The sequence below is a fragment of the Haliaeetus leucocephalus genome, unplaced genomic scaffold (assembly GCF_000737465.1).
Source record: "Haliaeetus leucocephalus isolate CR32 unplaced genomic scaffold, Haliaeetus_leucocephalus-4.0 Scaffold184, whole genome shotgun sequence".
In the NCBI taxonomy this organism is placed as follows: Eukaryota; Metazoa; Chordata; class Aves; order Accipitriformes; family Accipitridae; genus Haliaeetus; species Haliaeetus leucocephalus.
The window spans coordinates 9083761-9106926 of NW_010972620.1; the positions used below are offsets into that span (position 1 = coordinate 9083761).

At 45.8% G+C, this 23166-nt stretch overlaps 1 protein-coding gene across 1 annotated transcript in view; it reads right to left on the reverse strand.

Moving 5' to 3' along the window:
• Nucleotides 1-3469: 3469 nt before the first annotated feature.
• NEURL1 (neuralized E3 ubiquitin protein ligase 1) overlaps nucleotides 3470-23166 on the reverse strand; it is a 67854-nt gene continuing 48157 nt past the window's right edge. The window contains exons 4-6 of the mRNA XM_010564993.1: nucleotides 21903-22583; nucleotides 5673-5819; nucleotides 3470-4331 (exon numbers count right to left, since the gene is read on the reverse strand). Of these exons, the coding sequence (XP_010563295.1) occupies nucleotides 4090-4331; nucleotides 5673-5819; nucleotides 21903-22583 (1070 nt within the window). The 3' untranslated portion in view covers nucleotides 3470-4089. The remainder of the gene's footprint in view (nucleotides 4332-5672; nucleotides 5820-21902; nucleotides 22584-23166) is intronic.

Genomic DNA, 23166 nt, shown 5'->3' on the forward strand with positions numbered 1-23166 from the left:
TTCAATTGTCCTAATATGTGGCAGTGCTTGGGCTTAGCACATCTGGAAGCAGCTGTCTGGCAGGTCAGCGTCCCCAGTTTTAGGAGCAGTCTATGCTGAGCAGCTCTATCCCTTGCTCCTGAGGAGACAGGGAGGCTTCCCATGGCAGGCCTGTGGCCACAGAGGGCTTTCCAAGCCTGCTGAAGGTCCTCCTGTCCCTGGGAAAGCAGGAGTTGGGCACTGCTCTTGGAGTCCTGCACAGGTGCGTGCAGACTTGCCTTGTCCCAACAGCTAAGAGCTCCTCAGGGTTGTGTTGGAGAAAGCTGGGTTGTAGAAGTGGTTTCGCTTTACCCAGCCTGGAAAGTGTTAAGCCACTGGGGAGATGTTAGAGTGGAATAGCTTCAGCTGGAGAGGCTGAGGACACTTCTTCTGGGATGTCCCTGTCCCTTGGCAGATGGAGCACCCACACTGAGGGAGAAGATGCCAACTCAAATATGTCCTGTGATAAGAGACAGTGATCCACCTGGTCTCTCATTTGCTGAATAGCTAAACAAAAGGATGAGGATGAAATCTCACACAGCTGTGTTGTAGGTGTACTCCTGAACAGATCGCTGCAGCAGAAGAGCTATTGGGTTTTGGGGGAATTGGCATCACTCTGGAGAATCCAAAGCCCCTTTGGGTCCCTGTGTCCCTTGCTACATGCTGAGGAAGCATCTGCATCTTGCCTCAGCATCTCCCTTGGCCAGACTACGGCTTGTCAGTGAGCCTTGTCAACATGTTGCTCAGTTCAGGGCTGGGATACTCCTGTCAGGTGTTGGACTGTCATATCTCTGCAGAGCTGGGGTGGGGATAGCAGGCTATTTTGTTACTGTTCTGCCTCCTCTGTAGCCACCTTACCTGGCCCCTGCCAGGATGAGCAGCATGGTCCTGGGTTTCCTCACAGCACATTTTCTCTTTCTTGTGCTGGCGGATGGCTTTTTTTTGCTGTTACAGGCACTCAGGAGAGACGGTGCAAACAAAGCAATGAGAGTAAAGAAGCTGTGGCTTCTCTCTTGGGAGGATGTAAAGAGGCTCAGGAGCATGGGGCTTAAGTTTGCAGGAATGTGGTTAGCCCTTTCTTTTACTTTTGTGGCTTCCTTTATTCCTTACATGTGTATGGGGTCCATCAGGGGGCTATTCATTACCCAGCTCTCAACACCCCCTCATCCTCAAGCACTGAAGGAAAGCCTGAGCTCTCTCCACCCAGCTCCCCCCAAGGAAGAGGCACTCATGCCACTGTTGCTCTTACCTCAGCCTCTTGCCACTGCAATGCCCATCATGTTTTGCCGTGCTTGTGGAAGTGGTAAATACTCAGTTGCCCATGCTGCTGCAGGATAGCTAAATTAACTTTATTCACAATCACAGTTATCCAATTTTTCACAATGAGTTATTCTTCTCTTTAAACAGAACACAAAACATCTTAAAGTAAAGCAATGAAATGCAAATGACACAAGAACACGGAGGTACGTGGGAACCTACACCAAACAAAACAAAAGGTTAGGATTGTTATTACTGTTACTGCTTTTGCTGGTTGTTTTTTTTTCTCCCTGGAGAGACCCTTGCTCTCTTCCTCCCTGTTCACAGCTGGAGGCCAGCTGATGCCAGGAGCAGGACTTAACCCCAATTTTTGAGCTCGGATGCTGGGGGAGCTTTCAGCTTCTGCTAACTCTTAGAGTTTGGTCCACAGTAAAACAAACACAGTTATATATTAAAACACTCTGAATTTAAAAGGTGAAGAGGGAATTCACACCACTGCACTGGTACCCATGGATGGAATTTCTTGAAAAATAAAATGTACCCCTTGGCTTGCCCTGCATGGAGAGGAACCGGTCCCACTGGTGTGGTGAAGGCTCGGGAGGCTGCTTATTGCACGTTTCCCCACATCCACTATTTTACTGACACCATCCTACCCCTTGGAGTTCTTTGCACTGGAGTTTGTATAACTACTGAAACAGGCTCCCTGCGTCTGCCGGTCCCGGCTCTGTCCTCAGGCAAGCTGGAGGCTGGCTGCATGCCTGCGGACCAGCCATGCTTCTGGCATGGCTGCTGTGACTTCCCCCAGACTCGTGCCAACCCGGCCTCCTCCCACTCTGCGGTGAGGATGTCTGGGCACGGGAGCCATGATGCTCCGGGGCTTTCAACAGCCAGCCTGGAGTGCAGGACAGGGCAGGGCTGGGTTAGGGGTATAGGTGAGAGGTATGCAAAGAAACAACGTAAATCCCTGTAACCAGAATATCAGAGTTCAAGTTAGTACTGCCCACTGGGGCGGGCTGGGGGTAGCCGCAGACCCCCGTGGTAGGCTGCAGTGATGGTGGTGCCTTTAGAGAAAGGCTCTACAATGCGGTCTCCAACTAGTAGCCTCTTTTTTCATTTCCTCGAGAGGACAGGGCGAGGACATGTTTTCCAGGTGCTCTTGGGAGCAGCCTCTGCAAGTGCTTCTTCACCCACCTGCTGCCTGGGGGGGTACGATAACCCCTGCAGCGAGCGGCTGTGTATATTAAATGCCTTTATTCCTACGCCATGCTGTTCCCCTGCGTCCTATCAGCGGCCATTTGCTGGGGTGCAGGAAAAGGCTCGGCAGGAGGGGTGCGACTTCATGGCCTTCCCCAGCCTGGCCTGGTGGGCAACATGGCAGGGTGAATGCTGCTGCTGCTGCACTCCAGCCCGATCACCCCTCGGGGCCCAGGCACCATCTCTACCTCCCGCACAGCCCTGAAAGGCAGCAGGCTGGGGGGCAGACCGACAGCTCCTGCTGCTGCGGAGCCACCATGCCTGGGCCCAGGGGCCGGCAGCCCTGGACAGGCCAGGGGCCATGGCGGAGTGGCGGTTGTCATGGCAACCACAGGGGCAGCCATTGCAGGCACCCACCATGGGGACCGCAGGGTTCCCAACTGGGGCTGGAGGGAAGGGGATTTATTTATTTAAATAAACCAAAGCAAACTAAACCCCTCAAGCTATTTTTTTTTTCTTTCCTTTCTTCCTAACATGTAAGGACAGCCACGTCCTGCCGGCGGGCTGGCTGTGAAGGGCTCAGTACCACCTGGCTGGTTTTGTCTTAAAGCACAGTGATAAAGTTACCAGTAAATGAAACCCGCAGACATGTGGGTTTATACATTCTTCCCCACTGGGGTTGGGGGTTTTGTTTCTTTTTTTTCTTTTATTTTTTCCTCACAAGTGCTGTCTGGATGGTAGGGGGAGGAAAGGTGAGGGGGGCGCATCTCCCTCTCCCACAGGCCCGTGGGGGCAGAGATGCTGCTGAATCCCTTGTGCTGCGTGGAGACCACACGCAAATTGGTAGTGGTGGGGTTTGAGAGCCGCTCGTCATGCAACGGGATGGCAACAGGAGACGGCTGGATGCCACTGAGAGGGGGCAAGGCCAGTGCCACTGTTGGCTGCCAAACTCGCCAGGAATGCCTCTGCCAGGGAACAGCGAGGGAGGAGTGGAGGACAGCCACGGGGCTGCTCTTCTGCCTGCAGATGTGGGGCAGGTGTTGCTTTGCAAATCCTGGGTCCTTTTCTGGACTGGCCCCGGCCTTTCCTCTGTGAATGTGCTCACTGCACCTCCCTCGCTGGGTCAAAGCTTGCCTCGCTCTGTCCTTTCTAAGGGGCTTCCCACAGTCAGGCTGGTTGTACATGGAAACATGTCGCTTGTTTCTCCTCTTCTGCGAAGCTGTCCTCTGCACGTGGGGTGTCTCTGGAAGGAGATGTGTAGCACTGAACCTTTTACCACTTGCTGCCCCTGCTAAACATTGGAGACTCCTCTCTGCTGTGCATGGTGTAGAAAAGGGATGATCGCACCAGCTGGGGTTTTTTTGAGATAAAGTTTAAAATCCACAAGGGAGATTAGTCCATCGCAACTTCCCTGACACATTGGAGTTCAGCCCCAGGGCTTGCTTGGAGGGTAGAAGAGCAGCATCTAAGCTTATCTCATCTGTTGTCCATGGAAGAGGAGATCAGGGTGGTGGGTGGTGATGGTTTTTGAATCTCCTGGATGATGAGTAGAGGCCAAGACCTATGTGGTTTCACAGCCTCCTCCCCACCTGCCCAGTCCCCACCACAGCATCTGCTGCTCTAAGTGCTGCGGTATGTTTTGATGATATCTTTGATGGCCCGTCTGCAAATGGGGCAGCAAGCGTTGGCCATCTTCTTGAGCTTCAGCCCACACGAATAGCAGAGACACATGTGTCCACAGGAGTAAATGACTGTGTCTACCATGTTCTCGTAGCAGATGGTGCATTCGTCTCCCCAGGGCCCTGAGACAGACGGGGAGATGGGTGACTCAGGCAAGCTGATTGGAGAGTTGGGAGCTGTCCCTGAAACACAAAGAACAGGGTCACCATGCCGCTTAAAACACTTCCTGACATGCCAGGTAATTTCTGCCCTGAAGCTAGCTACAGAAGGAGGAACCATGCCCTAGCAGAAATGGATGCTCCAGGATCAGAGGGCCTTCCTGTGACCTACTGTCCCACTCGCTAAGCCCTGGTTCACATGCCAAGGCTTAGGACAGCAGAAAAGCAGCAACTGCTGGGAGCTGCTGCCCACACAGAGCAAACCAAGAGAAAGCTGTTCCCACGCAGCAGGGACAAAGAGCAGTTTCACGTTTTCAAACTACTGTCTAAACATTAACAAGGGAGGAAAAACCAGGAGGGGCAGATCAAGCCAACTGCTTTGAAAAGGGAGAGACTGGGTGGCACATGGTGGCAGCAGCTCCCAAGACAAGCAGTGCTTCATCTCTAGGGCTGATCCAAGGATGTGAGACCACAATGCCTAGCTACAGATCACCCCGTGTGGATTCTTCAGGACAGGGGTGGGGGTGGTACCCCCATGGACAGCATCTAGCTCATAGTGGGTCATTGCTTCAAGAGCTGTGATGGGCTGCAGTAATAATGCTCACAGCACATCTGTAATGAGGCCTCATCAATGAAGCCAGATGAGGTCGCAAGATAATGAGAAAATTTCTATTTTTTTCCCTCAAAACCCATTACAAATCTGAATGTTTGCTGTCACCAGTTACTAGACTTGAGACTGGTAGGTACCTTCAGTGAAAAACAACCTTGGTTTGGACAACAATGACAAGGATTTGGTAAGTTATATATCCCACCATCAATGCCTTGGGATCATGCAGGTGCCTGGGGGTTTTAAAAAATGCTGCGGAACAGCCTATCATTTACTACTGCATGTACATTTATCTAAATATCACTGGAATTTATCGGCATACTAGAAATATCAATACCGCCTTTTTCTGCAGAGGGTACTGAAGGTGTGTGGAGAGGGAAAGGGGGGAATATCTGTAGCTCCAGTCTAAGCTAGCATGCAACATGTCACTGCCACAAAGCTCTCCAGAAGGAGCTGTGCATCACAGGGCCACGCACATAACAGAAACCCTGCTTCCTCCCTTGGGACCGATCATGATGAAAAGGGTTGGAGATATATTGCTGTTTAGGCATCTAAGCAGCTTCCACGTAAAACAGACTGAAAACAGCCTTTGCAGAGGCTCTCCCTTCCCCCCCTCAAGGGAGCTGTCAGGAGACTCTGTTGATCATTGTGGTTTTAGGGTCCTTCTGGGAGACAAGTGTGAGACTGTGAAGGGAAGCAGTGCAGGAGCGGGCAAGGGGAGGCAAAGGCAAGGCAGCAGGGGATCCCACCACACTTACCACTGATAGAGCTGCAGAGGGGGCCAGAGCCACATGTAGACAATATGGGGTCAGAGACGCCGCTGCAGAGGACGGTGGGGGAATTGGGTGTCGATGTGGGCGAGCTTGGTGTGGACAGTCCCAGCCGCTCAGCTAATATGGTGGAACCTGCAACACGAGAAAAGAAACCTACAGTTACTTTTAAAAATTGGGGCTGATGACACACTGGGGATATGTGGCAGGGGTGCAGCTCTCAGTGCTTGTCAGGAGTTGTGTCTCATCAGCATAAAATCTAGGGAAGAGATAAAGGAAAAAAAACCTCATATGCCTTTTTAAATGCTAGCAGCTGGCCCTGAAGAGACATTGAGCTCCCACAGCCCCTGAAATTTGCTGGAGCTCCTTTAGCCATCATAACGCTTTGTTTCTGCCCTTAAATGTGTCTCAAGTCATTAAGTGCTGTTACTTTCCTTACGGTTTCATGCTCATATACACCCTCAGCACTATATCCAGCGATGGGCTTGTGGCCAGTAGAGGGGACAGCCTGCAGTAGGGTGGGCTGGACTCCAGCACAAGAACATATCACCTTGTCAAAGCACTCTTCACTAACCCAGTGCAAAACTGCATCACTCCAGGCTCTCACAAATTCATCAAAGTCACTCAAGGACTTCCTAGAGACAATCACAAGGGTTTGGCAATCAGGAAAACTTAGGTCTGCTCACTGCTCTGCCTCTTTTGTAGGATGGCTTCTGTCAGAGGTGGGGATAAGTCACCAAAATGCATTTGGCTCTGGGATGAACAAGGACACCTCTGCCCCCATTCAGGAATGTTTTCTCCACTCCCTGCATGTCTGGATGTGATGGCTCAAGAGTGCAGAGCCCCTTCAAGTCCCTTCTAGGTGTCCCCAGCTCCATTACCTCCTGCTCTCACTGCCCACCATCACCCCTGTGTTAGTGTGCTCTCTGCCAGAAAAGCCAGCTCTGCCCCACAGCCTGCTGGGCATGCTCCCTCCATCTCAGCCTCTTTCTTCTGCTGTTAAAACAAGCATCTTAAAGCCCTTTCCAGAAGGGAAAAAAATGGGAATGCTTAAAACTCTAGCTGCTGCAAAGGTTTTGTAGGGGGAATATAATTGTTAACAATGCAGCCTGGTCTTCAGTAAGACAGTGGTGAGACAGTGGCATACACATGCATGAACCAAGGTATGGTTTCTTGGTGGTAAGAACTAGTTTGCCTGTGGTTTTAAAGTTTCTAGTTCCCCAGCTGAGAAGACAACCAGGGTAACTCCAAATCAGAAATAAAATGCTAAGACTTCTTCATGTTACCATATAAGGAACCAAGAGACACAGAGGGTTTGGATCTGCAGCGTCCTCGATGAGTCGGAGGCTACTCTCCAGAGAAAAAGCAGCAGTAGGAGGTCAGGAAAACCCTGTGCGCCAGAAAGGTCCTTCAGTTCTACTTGCAGGGAGGCTACCAAGACAAGGAGGACCAAACCTGGGAATCGGGGACTCCCAAGTGCCAACAGTGGATTGTGCAAAAAAAGAAGAAGCACAGCAGCAGCTAATGCCAGATTCTCCTGCCCTTTTTAGTAGAACAAGACCGACCAGTTTAAGTGTAGCACAGGGATGGAGGGGGCGTCATGTATGCATCGAAATCTGTTCTGAGGACTGCGTATGGGAGAAGCAATTAACTTCAGCCTTCAGTCCCTCAGTTTTACCCCTTTTCAAATGAGGAGTGCTTTGCTCCCAGGCACAATCTGAAGTTGAATTAGCCTCTACATTATAAAGGGCTTTGGGGCTCTCACACTTGAGATGCTGTAGAGAGGCACCTCCTTTATCACACACATGAGAGCTGAGGCTGGAGTTTAGCTCAGTAAATATGCAAAGAGAATGATGCAGCCTCTAATGACAGCCACTAGCAATGGCCCTTCCCCTCCAATCTGACAGATGACCGTAGCAGAAAACTTGCCCTGTGGGTAACACACACTGTAAACAGGCCCAGCAGGGGCACAGATTTCAGCTCGTTCACTGCACACAGAACAAATATGAACACTGAGCAGCTGAACAAGTTTTTCAAGCCTTCCCTCTCCTCCCTGCAGCCTGGAGACATTTCTTCCATTCGGCTGACACACAGCACACTGCATTTCTAACACCAACCTGGTCATTTCATTAAATGCAAAATAAAAGCTACTAGGAGCATTTTTCTTCCTGGACTAATAGAATTTGGAGGTGCCCCAAGTGTCACAGAGTATGAACTGATGAAGCATGATGGCAGCAGTGCAAATGGCCTTGCCGCAGTGTAAGGAGAGCTTGTCAGTGCAGGAGCCGCAATCTTCTCTGGTTGTAGCTGGTCTGAGTCCCAAAATGGCCTTACCCAAGACCCAAGGGCCAGCACGCACCTTCCCAATTCTTTCTCCTAACACAAGGCACAGCTCTTGACTTTTCTCCAGCGTAAGTATAGAGCTTTGTTTAAAACAAATTGAGTTTCCTACCAGACAAGACACACTTCTCCCTTGGTGACAGAATAATCAACATAAGACACGTTACTCATGCTGTTAATATATTGCTGGATGGTGTGCAGATACCATGACAGCATGGAATGAGATCATGTGCAGGGTGGAATGAGTGTGGCCAGCTTGGCTTAACTAAAACCAGATACATGTGCTCAAGGCCAAACACGCTTATTGTGTGCACAGAGCTCCCACCAAGAGCTAGCTTTCAAACCATGATTTTAAAAAATTAAATAATCCTAAATAAATAAATTTAAACATTCCTCCTCTCTCTAAAGGCCCCAGATAAATTGCTTCTGCTGCTAACTTGTCTCATGCTTGTTCTCAAATATGCTGAACACACTGGAATCACCTTTAAGTGGATTTTGAATCAATTCGTTTGCTGTTTTATCTTTGCAAAGTCCAATTATTACCAAAATCCAATGCAGATTGACTCTTTCTCTGCACTTCTGTCATCGCTCTGGGAGAGATGCAAACAAATGAACCTATACATCCACCCACAAAAGGAAAAAGAATATTATATTTTCAGTAGAAGAGAGCATTACCATGGAATGTACAGACAACATGCCAGGAAAGGCTGCTAGTATGCTAAAGGTTTGTAATTCAAAATGGTCTTGCCAAACTGGAAATAGGATCAGAAATAAATGGGATGGTATTCAATACTATCAAATGCAAAATGCAGCACTTAAGCACAGATAATCAGCTACCCAAACACAGGACAGGGAATTAGTCCATTCAATTAGAAATACAGCTGTCCTACAGAAAAAGGCCTGGGGATTGCTGGAGGTCACCAGCTGATCATAAATCAACAATGCCATTCTGTTATGACAAGGTTGCACCAATCCAGGGTCATATGAGGCTGGTTAGGGACTGGAGCAGGAGCCTGGAGGCACTGTGGTATCTTTGTCCCTGGAAATACTCAAAACTTGACTGGACATGGTCTTGTACTAACTTGGAAGTTGGCCCTGCTTTGAGCAGGAGATTGGATTAGATAATTCCCAGGGGTCCCTTCCGACCTAAAATGTTGTATGATTCTACGATTTTTAGATGGCAGCATTTTTCACAGGCTGCTAAAAGGAGAGAAGAAACAATCTGTTCTTCGTGAAACTTCTGGATAAGGCATGAAATCATGGGTTCAGACTCCTAAGGTATTCAGATTAGACATTATGTAGAAAGTGAAGCACTGTAAAGCAATCGGGCTTCCCAGAAAGACTACGGCATCTCTATGATTAGAGCTCTTTGAAGTAGGTAGTCTCTTGGGATACTATCCAGCATTTATGATTTTTATGAGAATGGTTATCTGTATCCATAATTGCCCTTTTATAGAATGTCCTAACTGTGGCCAAAATACAGCAGCTGTGGCTGTCAGAGATGCTTTTGGCTCTCTGTATTTATTGTGGTGAACAGGGTGGTTTCCCAGCACATTGCAATCCACTCTCAGGGGATATCGTCGTCTGAGGCTGTCCCAACTTTTAAGCATCTCTCTTAATGGCAGCTGTCTGGGGAAAGCTGTACCACTGAAGGATTTACGTTGGTAAGAAGGCCAGATACAAAGTCAATACTCCCTAAAAATAAATAAAATTTTCAATTAACTCTCCCCCTTAATTAATTTATAAAAATATTATGTCTACATTTCTTTCTCATAACAATGTGATTATGTTGACCTGCTTATTACCGCATAAGCCCTAGAGAGAGAACTGGAAAACAACCACAACAACAAAACCAGGTGGGAAGAGCAATGTGCTGTCTGCATTCTCCTTCTGGATATGCTTATGGGCATTTGCTATGATGCAAGTAAATCCCCAGGGCATCTCTGTGGCCCAGAGCAGGGAGTAGCTGCCACGAATCTGTTCTGCAGCTATTCCCAACCCATTGCTAGCAAGCAGTATATTAATACTCCCAGATTCAAACTACAGCTGAGATGGAGAGAAAAGTAGAGTAATGCCAAAGAGCATGTTGCTTCCTTATTACTGTTGACTTTGGATCACTGAAGGTTGGGAAACTGACAGGTTAAGGTGTTCATAACACATTTCTTAATCTAGTATCTATTCCTGAGAGAGGTGATAGAGGGGCAGGGCCATTCCTGGGACTTAAATAACGACAACAGGCTGAACTCCACCAGATTGTGAAAAACATCCATCAGCCAGTGAAAGGTGCCCAGTAACTTCTTGGGATTTGATTAGGGCATTCCTCATACTGTCCCAGTATGGGGAGGAGTGTTCATGTTCAAAAGGAGACAAAAGCAAGACTCAACCCATTTTACTAAATCTCTCTCTCTCTCTCTTATCCTTTCCCCCCTCATAATTAAATTCAATATTTTATAGTCCCATTGCACTTTTTCAGATCTTAACCCAAAAGGCCTGCAAGCACAATGTTCCTGTCAGAGCACTGGGACTGTGCTTGTGGAAGTCTTGCAGAAACCAGGCTCCACAGGCTGAAAATGTCTGCTGCTTTGAAGTGGAAATGTGGTACTGCATAGTCTGGAGACTTTGCTTTCAAGGTAGAAAAGAAACAAATGAGCAATACCCAGTGTTTGCTGGCTGCAAACAGGAATGAATATCATGATTTGTGCCCCCAGAATGCTTTCTGGCAATGCCAAACACCACCTCAGGTATCACACTCACCTTCTGTTATTTGCATTACCTGTCTAGGCTCTTAATGACTATTTCACAAGCGTTATAAGAATAATCCATAATCACTCGGTCTGCCCTCCAGAGCTATCCTTTTTTTCCCCTTTGGACCCATCCAAAAACTTTGTTTTTCCTGGCTTATAGCATGCTGTCAGTAAATGACCACTACTGTCCGACTCACAGTTCACATAGTTTGATTATCTTCACCTCTTTAAATGGGCTTTTCTTACTCATACCCATCTTAAGGACTACACCAGGATCTTAACTAAACATTGTACCTAAAAGACAAAACATGGGAGCCTCCTGCCATAGTTTCTAAGGAAGATAAAGTCTTATGCAACATACTGACTTGCCCATATGCTGACTATCATGTGGAGCACACTGACAGCCCCTTCTTTTAAATAGGACAGCTAATAAAGATCAGGTAATCACCAATAGTAATCACAGATTTTCAGTGTTGTTCCATCCATCCACAGGTCCCAGAGCTTCCAGCACACAGTGGAAAAGATTAGAACAGCTGCTGAAATCCAGTTGCAGCCTTCAACTGGCATATTTAAGGATGCTCAAGAGAGCTGTGCACTTCTCAAACATTTTAGTCCAGTGAGCTCTGGGCATCTGACAGTCATAGTCATTTAGATGCCTTTCAAAACTCTCAACTTGATTTCCCTTTGTTAGGAGCCAGATTTTTAAGCCTGTCAGCTAAAATAATTCCCCTATCTCAAAAACTGCTCAATATCCATTCTCACATTTAACACTCTCACTGTATCAGGGCCATTGATTTTGTTATCTAAATAGGATCAAGGTTCTTTCAAAAATCTGGCACAATTGTGGGTACTGAGCTCATGTGAACATCTGCATAAGGAGATCTGTCCCATAACACATCAGCTTCTGCAGTGTGAGTGGGCTGTGATGTTACTGGGACAGGATACTAGAGCAACTTAACCCTGTAAGAGTCATATCTTTGCATAATCTAATGTGCTACAGATCTTTGGCTTTATAGTGACCACTAGAATGTGAACACCCTTGATAAATAACCATGTGCAAGACTGGTAGGACTGGGACCTCAATTTTGGACCTTACTTTTTTTTACTTAAAAATCTTTTATATAAGTCGTCTTTTTTTTCTGCTCATGGATGTAGCATGTGTACAACTTTCCCACTCCATTCATCCACCCATTTCAGAAAAGGGTAGAGATATACTTTTAACTATTAGAGAATGCAGACTGGTGGAATTACACAGCTCTTTTGCATATTACAAGAACAAAAGCCAATATTGAACATGCAGTGGGGAACCTAGAACAGTACACTAAATGTGTATGGACATGCTCGAGTGGGTCCAGAGGAAGGCCACGAAGATGATCAGGGGGCTGGAGCACCTCCCTTATGAGGACAGGCTGAGAGAGTTGGGGTTGTTCAGCCTGGAGAAGAGAAGGCTCAGGGGAGACAGTATTGTGGCCTTCCAGTAATTAAAGGAGGCCTACAGGAAAGATGGGGAGAGACTCTAACAGGGACTGTAGTGATAGGATGAGGCGTGAAGGCTTTAAACTGAAAGAAGGTAGATTTAGGTTAGATATTAGGAAAAAAGTCTTTACTGTGAGGGTTTGTGAGGCACTGCAACAGGTTGCCCAGAGAAGTTGTAGCTGGCCCATGCCTGGAAGTATTCAAGGCCAAGTTGGCTGGGGCTTTGAGCAACCTGGTATAGTGGAAGATGTCCCTGCCCATGGCAGGGGGCTTGGAACTAGGTGATCTTTAAGATCCCTCCCAGTACACACTGTACTGAGAACTCCTGGGTTCTTTCCTCTGTCTTCTACCAGAAAGACAAAGTTTCTGTCTTGGGATGTTCCCCAGGCAGATGTCAGACTAACACCTCTCCCTTGACACTGACACTAGGAACCCTGGTATTCCATGAGTGGCACATCCACTAAAAAGTGGGTCTTATCAAGACAAGCTTTGCAAGAGCTAAATCCTTCCATGTTTTATTTCAGTAAATGGTTTTCACTAATGCAAATGTTCCACCAGATGTAGAGAGAGCGGCAAATACCAAACACGGTTTCAGCAAGATAGTCTCAATGCTAAAATGACAGCCCCCACCCCAGCATGCTCTCTGGTCTGAAGAGCAGCCATATACTTTTCTGCACATTATCACATTTCCTTGCCTCCAGCCAAGGCTGCAGGAGAGTTATTCTGTCCCCCAGGGCCACTCAGGTCTTGCCCAACAATTTTGAATCCATCATGCTAAAACAAAGGAACAAAGCACCTGTTGCTGCCTGGGCACATGGTAGTTAAAGATCAACAATAATGTTAGGGAAGGATATAAGCATATACATCACTTCTGAATGCTATAAAATACATGTATTTACACAGCCATTTGTTATGTTCCTACGGTGATGGGAACAATACTACATTGACCAGAAACCAGAGCTTCCTTCCCCTTGGGCTCAATGGTTTTTGGCCAACCATGCCCCCAGAGCCCAGCCTCTGTGCTGCAGCTCATCTCTGCCTCTCAGGTGACCGACATAGTTGATGATCCATGGGGTTTTTTGCATTGAAGTATTTCCTGGAGGATTTAAAAGCTGTTCTGAATAGAACAATATTACATTTTGTTCTTTACAAGCCCATGAAAACATAAGCGATTTTGCATTGTGCTACAGAAATGTCCAGAAATAGGTCAAAAAAGCAGCCTGGCAGATTTTGCATGGAAAACCATAAGGCCTGTGTTTGCAGATGGGTGTCAGACAATCACTGTTCAGGGAAGTAAAAGCTAGATCCAAACCACATGGAGAACAACAGTTCAGACTTGCATGTGGATCAGAAACGGAGTGTAATTTATGGCTTCACGGGAGCATTGCTGTCTGCTGTGTCCAGATGGGCAGCAGGGCACCAGCACATCTATTACTCTCCTGCAGTCATATGCACACTCCAGCTAAGCAGGAGAAACGTGGAAGCTCCAAACACCACAGAAGCTTTTGATTCAGCAACTCTTACAGCCCAAGCCCAATGTGCTGTCTGAAAGCAAAGAACACACAGTAAACTTATAGGGTATCTTTCCTGACCTGACAGGTGAAGTTCAGCAGTTAGTCAGCACTTCATCCTGCAAAATCCTGAGGGCATGGACACCATGCAATGAACATCTAGCTGAACTGAAGTGAAAGAGCCTCTAATGGGGTTCCATCTCTCAACCTGAAAAATACTAGATGAACAAAGCACCCAGACAGATGCTTAGATCAAGAAGAGGTAAAAAAAGAAGCCTGGATTAAGTAGCTGTCCTGGTTTCAGCTGGGATAGAGTTGATTTTCTTTCTAGTAGCTGGTATAGTGTTATGTTTTGGATTTAGTATGAGAATAATGCTGGTAACACACTGATGTTTTTAGTTGTTGCTAAGTAGTGTTTATACTAAGTCAAGGTTTTTTCAGCTTCTCATGCCCAGCCAGCAAGAAGGCTGGAGGGGCACAAGCAGTTGGGAGGGGACACAGCCAGGACAGCTGACCCAAACTGGCCAAAGGGGTATTCCATATACGCAGTATATAAACTGGGGGGAGTTGGCCGAGGGGGCAGATCCCTGCTCGGGGACTAACTGGGCATTGGTCAGCAAGTGGTGAGCAATTGCATTGTACATCACTTGTTTTGTATATTCCAATTCATCATCATCATCATCATCATAATCATCATCATCATCATCATTATTATTATTATTATTATTATCTTCCTTTCCGTCCTCTTAAACTGTTCGTATCTCAACCCATGAGTTTTACTTTTTTCTGATTCTCTCCCCTGTCCCACTGGGTGGGGGGGAGTGAGCGAGCAGCTGCATGGTGCTTAGTTGCGGGCTGGGGTTAAACCGCGACAGTAGCTGAACCATGTGAAAAATGAGAGTTGTAGCTTTCATCTTGTTTAAGAAAAACAAAACAAAAAGCCCTCTAAAAGATCACAGGTATTAATTACCCTGGCCAAAAATGTTTCTGTTCATAAACAGCACCTTTTCCAAATCCATCTCAAAAGGGCCATTTGGCTCAGAGTATTTGGGAGATCACAGCAAAAATAGTTCTGTCAGCAAAAGGAAAATGGCTGCCTAACCCAGCACCTCCAAGCTCTGTGCTTCTCTAGGAGCAACATGTATACATAGGGTGGTAGATGCATACAGGAAACAAATACTTTCACTTGTCTTGGCCAGCACTGCTCTGAATTTCTATGGGACACTGCTGGATGAAAAGGCATCTGACAAAGAGGGAAAAGAAAGAGTTTAGTCTGCTATGTCATTCTCACAGTAGCCAGAATAACTAACTCATGCCAGTGTTAGTTCAAAGAATAGGCAGATTTTATCAGTTCTGAGAAGTTGCAATTCAAAGAGGCTGGTATATGATCCCATATCCTGTATATTCACTGTAGGTAGGCAAAGGTGTTATGAGATAAGGGAGATCTATACATCACTTACTATGAACATCTCACTGCAGCCAGGGATAGTTTATTATCCTAGTGATGATGATAATTTCCGCTCTTGTGGAGGAGAGTGTGCAGAGGACGAGACATTTGCAAGCCCTCTGGCTGTTGCTTAGATGAAGTCCACTTGCTTTACCCTGCCTTTACCCAGACGCTGGTTGATACCTCAGTACACAGGCTAATGGTAACTGACTTAGCCGTGGCAAGTGTGGGTTAATTATGTCATGTGTGATGAGATCTTTAGAGGGATGGTACAAAGGTGCCGTGAGTAGGTATTAGTTCTGACATTGCTGACACTGACCACAAGGGACAAGCATTTGACTGCATCCAACTCTCTGTGACTGTGCAGTTTTCCAAGGCACAAGTTATAAAGCAACTTGTCCTCTCTAACACAACAGCTTCTCTTTGTACTAAATCTCCTTTAAAACAATGAACATAAAACAGGACGTGAATGAAGAGCCCCATGCAGTGCTAGAATCAAGCCCAGAAGTTACAGACACTGTAATGCTCTTGTGCAGCTCTTGCAACTTAACATCAGTAATGTGTGCTTCACTTGCAATAAAAGATAAAACCATGCATGATAGGAGGGTTTATGAAGAGGCATCAATTAATACAAGTGGATTTCTTTCTAAGAGGCACTGAATATTAACTCTCTTCCTTCCCTCCTAGACTCTAAAACCATAAAACACCATGTAGCCTGCAATGCATAGGAACTCCAGGCAGTTAAGTGCCACACAACACAGGCCTGTTAGATCCCAATCAGCTTAATGAGGCCATTCTCCATACAAGTGGGAAATGTTTCCAAAATAAAAAAAAAGCACGGACGATAAAACTCTTGGGCACTTCTAATTGAATGCGTGTTAAAAGAAGAGATTGATTACATGCATTTCTGTGCAACAATGTTATGCATTTATCAGGCTTCTCTTGTGCTGTGTTTAACTTGGCAATTTCCACATCATGGGAATGAACCAAGATGGAGAAGCATCAAGTTCCCAAGTGGGTAAAGTACCAGCCACCTCTGAGATCAGAGATGAGGGTGTGCGATTCACTACTGCAAAGAACTATATTCTCTCAAACAGGAGAAGCTTACAAATTCAGAGCTGGAGAACCAAGATCTCCTTGCCTGTGTGAGATAGATACTTTTCTATAAACTGTACCTACTGTCTGCACTATGGGCAGTGTGTATAACTGTGCATACCAATTACCATTTAAATATTTTGCATGCTTGCTGCAGTAATTGCATGTGCAAAGTATGTAACTTCAACCAGGAGTAGGTTTTTGGAAGGGACGGATACTCTGCCATGAGATGCTGGAGTCCTGGGACAGTCAAGGTGCAACCACAGGCTAAGATAATTGTTTACATAGGAAGGGACAAAAGCCTGGGAAGAGAGGGGGCAAGACGGGATCAGCTCCCAAAAAGCCCTACAGATTCTTAGGAGGATCAGGCCAGACAAGTGCCACAGCAGAGACCAGAGAAAAAGAGGAGAAAGTCTCCCCTGGAGATAATCTGGAGACAGGAGTTGCAGGAACTGTATCAGCAAGGTAAGTGAGGAATCCTGGGATTCAGAGGAATAATCCTGGTTAGAAAGGAGAGGGTGGTCTTCAAGGCTCAGATATGGCCTCTGAATCACTAGTGGTCCATGGAGAGCTGGTCACTCACCTGTGATGGAGCTAAAGTCAAAGAAAACCAAAGAGGGCAGTGTGATTAACGTCACAGGAGGTAAAGTAATTTCCCCTGGTTAAACCATTGCTCTGTGTCACCTAAGCAAGATGCTACTCTGTTCACCCATGAAACTGCAACTCTTTCCAGTTGGTTCCTCGGGATAAGGGCTCTGTTGCAACATGGACAGCAGTACCAGGGCTGCTAAGCTTGACCACCAGCGAGAGTCCTAATGGGCACAGCTTGGAGTAAACCTGCCTGTAATGGGCTTGACTGCAGTTTGCCTCTACACACTGGCACTGAGGCCACGTCAGATCAAATTTCACTTTTGACTTAAAGAGCCCTTTGCCAGCACCTTTTGTCCCACAGTACTCTGGTGAACTAAGCCCCAATTTGGTCCTTTGCCAACTGCTGTTGTCAGAAATCTCAAGGAATCAAGGATTCATAGTTGTTCTGTCTGCAAGTCCCTGGTCAGCTCTTTCCTCCCTCCTCCAGTTTTGAGCCCTTTGACCAATGTCAAGAAAGTCTGAAAGAAGAATGGAAACCTCAGCAACAATTGATTTCTACATATTTTGCAATGGGCAGCTAAGTAGGAGCCCCAACTCATATACCCACGGTAAAGGAGGTAGGAGAGTTTAGCCCACACACTCTGCATTTATCCAGCATGGATGTGAACACAGACTTACCCACACCAAATGCTAGCTCTTGGGTGGGTTTTTTCAAGTCTAATGCTGCTCTTGGCCAGCATTAGGATACATCCAGAGAGCTGCAATATTGTGTAGCTGTTCTGGTGGGGCTGGAGTTATTGAAGTGCATGGATAGAAAGGACACAGATAAACTGGCAACTCGGCTTCATTAGTATGACTGTTGCTGGAACATGTTATTTCATTGCTCAAAAGAAAACTTCAATATTACTGGAAAGGATGAAATTCACAAGGGAAACCGCACCAAAAAAAAAAAAAAAGGAGATGAAGGAAGATGTTTTACACATTGGTGATTCACTCTGAGACAAAAGAAAATGAAAGCATATCCCCAACCATTTGGATCCCCAAATACTAAATATATAAACTTATTGCTGTGATAGCTCCTCCAGACATGAGTCATACATTTTAAACCTTATGGGGTCAATCAATTTAACTTCATAAATGAATTACACCACCAAAACCAGACCAATGTATCCAGACTGGCTCATTTCAACCTTTCAGAGCTGTCGATAAAACTATGTGTGAGCTGAAATGCGTACCAGCAAAAGCTGAAAGCAGTAAATCAAATTTAATAGGCTGGTTTGTTGAATGTACAGGAATGATGCCTGAAAAAAAAAATCAACCCAAGCCTGAACTAATGGAATTCCTAAAGGATATGCAAAGACTGTTTCATTTCTACATGCCTAATGATCTGGGTTTCTGTTTGGTTGTCTTTATGTGCATAACCCACAGAATTTCTGAATTAAGACCAGCACTTTACATACAAAATATTTAGAAGGGCTTCCAAACCTGACAAAAAGATCTATTGCTCCCCTCTATAGCTGGTTCCTGTAGTTAATTACCCTCACTTATGTTTAATATAAATTTGTGTCCCTTCATTTTCCAGCAGCTCGATACTTTTTATGCTATTATCAGCTACATTAAAGTGCCCTTCTCTTTCATTTATCTTCCCTCCATGCTGGTCAAGTTGCCTTTTAACCTTTTCTTTGCAACAAACTGACATCATTCCACCTGCCACTACAGATGACTGTGGCCTCTCATGGTGCTATAGTCGTGCTTGTGTTTAATTTATTTTCCCTTTGCTGCGGTGACATAAAGAAAAACAGTGTTTCCAACCTCATCTTTATTTTCTGCTTTTCTATTTCTCCTACAGCAAATATATTGCCAGTATATGATGCCAGATTGATAAGATGGAAACAGAAGTCAGAATTCTTTACTATCAAACCAATCCGACACTGCCCTCCTCTTGTAAAGAGTTCTCTAAGACCATCAGCCTGGGTAGAGATGGCCTCCCCTGATATTTAGGTTAGGAAATAAATGTTGTATCCCCAACACTGTGGAATAACTGCCGTCAGCAAATGTCAGCTTCTGTGGTAAAGCCACAAGCCAGGAGAGACCTGAGCTTCGTCCTGCTCTGGGTCAGGACCAAATAACTCATCTCAAGGCGTGAAATGTAGTATCCAGTGATCAATACCCTGAGCCATGTTGTTCACTGAGTCAAAAATAAACCTTCTCTAGGTGCAAGAGTGTCATTGCTGCTCTCCATCTTCTCCATCCTCCAAACAAAACAGAAAAGCTGGAGAAGCAGCAAAACCAGCAACTTTAATTTCATTTTATAGTCTGCTGTAGTGCTGATGCTCTTTAACATGGCATAACATTGCTTTGATTAATCTAATAATGATATGCCCCCAGAAATAGAATGACATCTGCTATTTAAGATAGTTTTGGTACAATTATGCCTCTTGCAGTATTTGTGTCCCATTTCTTTCAAGGATACGGAACTTCACTTTTTCTATTAAAACTAGAAAAATATGACTATAAACATGTCTTCTTCTGTGATATAAAGCTCTAACTACAAAAGACAGATCACACAAAATTACTCTTGTTTGCATTCTGAAGATGGAGCTTGTCATTAGAAAGATGAATACTTTATATTCTTCTTACATTTTCTAATATTATAATGACAGATACTATGGCAAGCACCATAATCTGTTCCACTGCAATACAAACTGCACATCACCTCCCTAATAATATTGCAAAAGCTAGAGATGGGAGCTCATTATTTTCTTTGCCTTCCGTTGGGATATTGCTGATCCATATAATTACTGCAGTTGCAGAGATATGCAGTGTTGGGACAGCGTCAGTGCTCCTCTCTGGGCAGTTTACTGTACTGATATACTGATATGGGGACCATGCTGCTCCCAGCATTGTTATACTGGAAACATAGGTTTGAAAAGCTCTGTTTTTACTTTAACACCTGTTAAAGATTCTAGGCAAGCTCCAATTTTGTAGCTTTTAACTGGGAGATAGCAGCTTGCTGCCCAAGCTGATGTGGATAAAGCTGTACACTCAGCAGGGTCCTACCCTTTCCTTGAGAGAGTCAAGGTCAGCAAGTCTGGTTCTTTCCACTTACATCTCACTTAAGAACAATAGCCCATTTTCAGCTTCTCTTGCAGTGACTGAGTCCTGGAAAGTCTGTTACGTGGTCACAAATACCAGTAGTGAGGTGTTTTCCAACTCAGCAGATTTCATCTCATGTATCCAAATGCAGATTTGTCTAAAACATGCACTGGGAGTGTACTGGTTTGGGCTGAACTTGTGAGCAGGTAGGGAGGACATACACAGGGTATGCACAGCAGGAGGTTTGCCTCGAATGCAGGAGGCCTGTGTTTAAGTTCGTGCTCGGTTGAATTCTGTATGAGGACATGATTCTGTCCCTCTGGTGAAACACATCCTTGCTGTCCTGTTTCAGGACCCATTGCAAGCAGGCTATTTGCTCTGTGCAAAACTGCCAGAATTAGTGAGCTCGTATGAAAGGAAGCACTGGTCAATGACTTAGTTTTACCAGCAGCTCAATGACCAGAGGATGTTTTCCTTCTAACGTATACAGGAGCATTTAATCTCCTACTTTACTGGGATCTGTTTGGCTTCACCTACTATTATCACAATGACATGTTGGTGGAGAGCAGAGCTAGCTGCGGATTATGTGCAGTACCCACAACAAATGTAATCAGGCTGAATTATCAGGGATTGAGTCTTGGGCTCCTGGAAATAAATTGCAGTATTACATTTGTCATCTGTGATCCTTTAACAGCCACAAAACACTCACAGCATAGGCCTATGGTCAACTTTAAGCAAATTATATAGGGCCCTTCATACTGTGATTAAGGTGAACTGGACCCTGCAGACAGATGTGTGTGTTCACCACAATTTATCTTCAAAGACTGTCTATAAATCCTAAAAAAGGAGGTGTTGGTTGGCTTTTGGGTTCGGGTTTTTTTTCCTGTTGGGTAAGAGGGGCATTTTAATACTGAGGATTTGAAGCCAAAAGGAATTTAGGTATCTTTAAAGTTATATGAATATAACAGTATAAACAAGAAAGGAGCATTTTTAAATCATCTCCAGTTAGAGGAGTACCAGGAATTACATCATGTTCTCAGAATTGATCATTTACTTTCTGACACTGACACCAGCAGAACCATGATATGGTCCAAATTCATGGCCAAACATATCCTACACTTGTGTCCAATAACACACACACACAACAGAAAAAGTAAATTTGATCCTGAGCAAATGCTATTTCAAGGCTTTCCCCTCCACACCTTCAAAACATGAATTTCAGCATCTAAATGAAGTACTTCAGTTAACAGAGCTTAAAACCAGAGCAAAAATACCAAGAGGAAGAGGCCAGCTCTTCAGAGGTCCATCAACCTGTATGAGCTACACTGTCTTAAATAGGGCTGGAGGACAAGGGAACCCCTCTCCTGTTGAGCTGGCCAGTGTCATGCTCTGTGCACCACCAGGATCATGAAGCACAGGGCTTCCTCTCTGCTTGCTAGCCTGCCTCTCAGATATAAGCCTGGGGAAAGCAAGGGGACTGCTCTTTTTGGGAATCGGTCATGCCAGATGATAGCTAACATGCAGAAAAGGGCATCAGATCTCATTTTTCCTGCTGGCTATGCCCTACATTAGGACAGCTCAGAGCACCTCTCCTCTCCCTTCCTTGCTTCTCCTAGGTCAGTTGTGACTCATCTGCACTTTAATGGAGGTCTCTGAGGCTTAATTCACTATCTGAAAAGAGCTTTGAGACCATCAAGTGAAGGATGCTAGAGAAGTGCAAAGAGGTAAGTCTTGTAACTCATATCCACGTGCTATGTATGTGCCTTTGTATATTTTTTTTTTTCCCTTTTACAAAAACAAAATTTGTACCCAGTCCTAGAGCAGGGAGGGAGCCATTCATTCCCTCCACCCTTCCCCTGTGATATATCCTCCCTCACTTTCTTGTGCACGAGGTTCAGAAAAGGGGGGTCCAACATACCCAACAATCGAACTTGCATGACCGCGCCGTGTAAAACGAAGAACATCCAGAGGGGCTGGGAACAGTCCACGCAGACCTGCATGCCAGTGCCAGCACCGTTGTGACTCAAGTGCAGCTCACCATCCGAATTCACCATAAATCCCAGGATGTCTCCGCTCTGGAGAGGCACCACGACTCGGCAGATGGCCCAGAACTCCTTTCGGTCGACCAAGGACTCAGGGTTATAGGGGAGGTCGCTGGGGCGCAAGGTGCCGGGGTCGCAGGACGTCACCCCGTAGGCCAGCGTCCCTGTGCGCACAGCGTTGGACTTGTTGATTTTGACAAAAATGGTTTCGTTGATCCGAAGGGGTCTGCTGGTGAAAACCAAAGTCCTCTCCTCCCGGGCGTGCTCCAGGCGGGCCACGGTTTGGTCGTCAAGGATTTTGACGTGGGGTCCCCGGAGGTGGTGGAAGCGGAGGTCGCTCTCCAGCTGGGAGGGAAGGAGGTGGGAGTGCTGGGAGTTGAGGGAATTCTGCGGGATGGGACACGTCGTAGCCGTCACGTGGAAGGTCTCCTCTTGCAGGTTGAGGTCGCACAGGCTGACCGAGAGGCGCGTGTCCTCCGTGTCCCGCCGCAGCGAGGGCCGACGGATGGCTGTGAAGGAGCGGGGCCGCAGGCAGTCGGGAGGAATGATTTCACTGTCTGTGGAGAGAGAGAAAACAAAAAAGGGGTCACTTCAGAGAAAATGAAAATGTCCAGGAGTTTGCAAATCGCTGTCAGTTTGATTGATATGTTTAAAAGGGAAAATTGGAGACCTGCTGCCATTAATAAATTTTCCCCTTTAAAATATGGAAGCAGAGTATCATAAAATGTATTTCCCATCAATTGCTGTTCTTGTACTTTCTCCACCAGCATCAACATTTTCAGCTTCTTGAGCAGGCAGACTCAAAATCGATGGAAAGCATTGACCAGGGGAGGCTCTCCTTGGAGAGGGGAAGCAGAGGGTAAATATCTGAAATATACCCTGAACATACCAATCAATATCTATGCAGGCTCCAAGTTTTCATGCCCTCTTTATTGACTACAGTAACTCTCATAGATCTAGGCAATAAATATCTAACTACACATTTTTAAATTTAAAAAACAATGCTATGTTCAGTTCTAATTTATTTATCATTATATGAAGTTTAATTAATATTTCTGTATATAATTAATCATTAGTGTGCTGGTGCCCACTGCAAACCAGTACAGATATGGATTTCACAGTGCAGAACTTGGGAATATG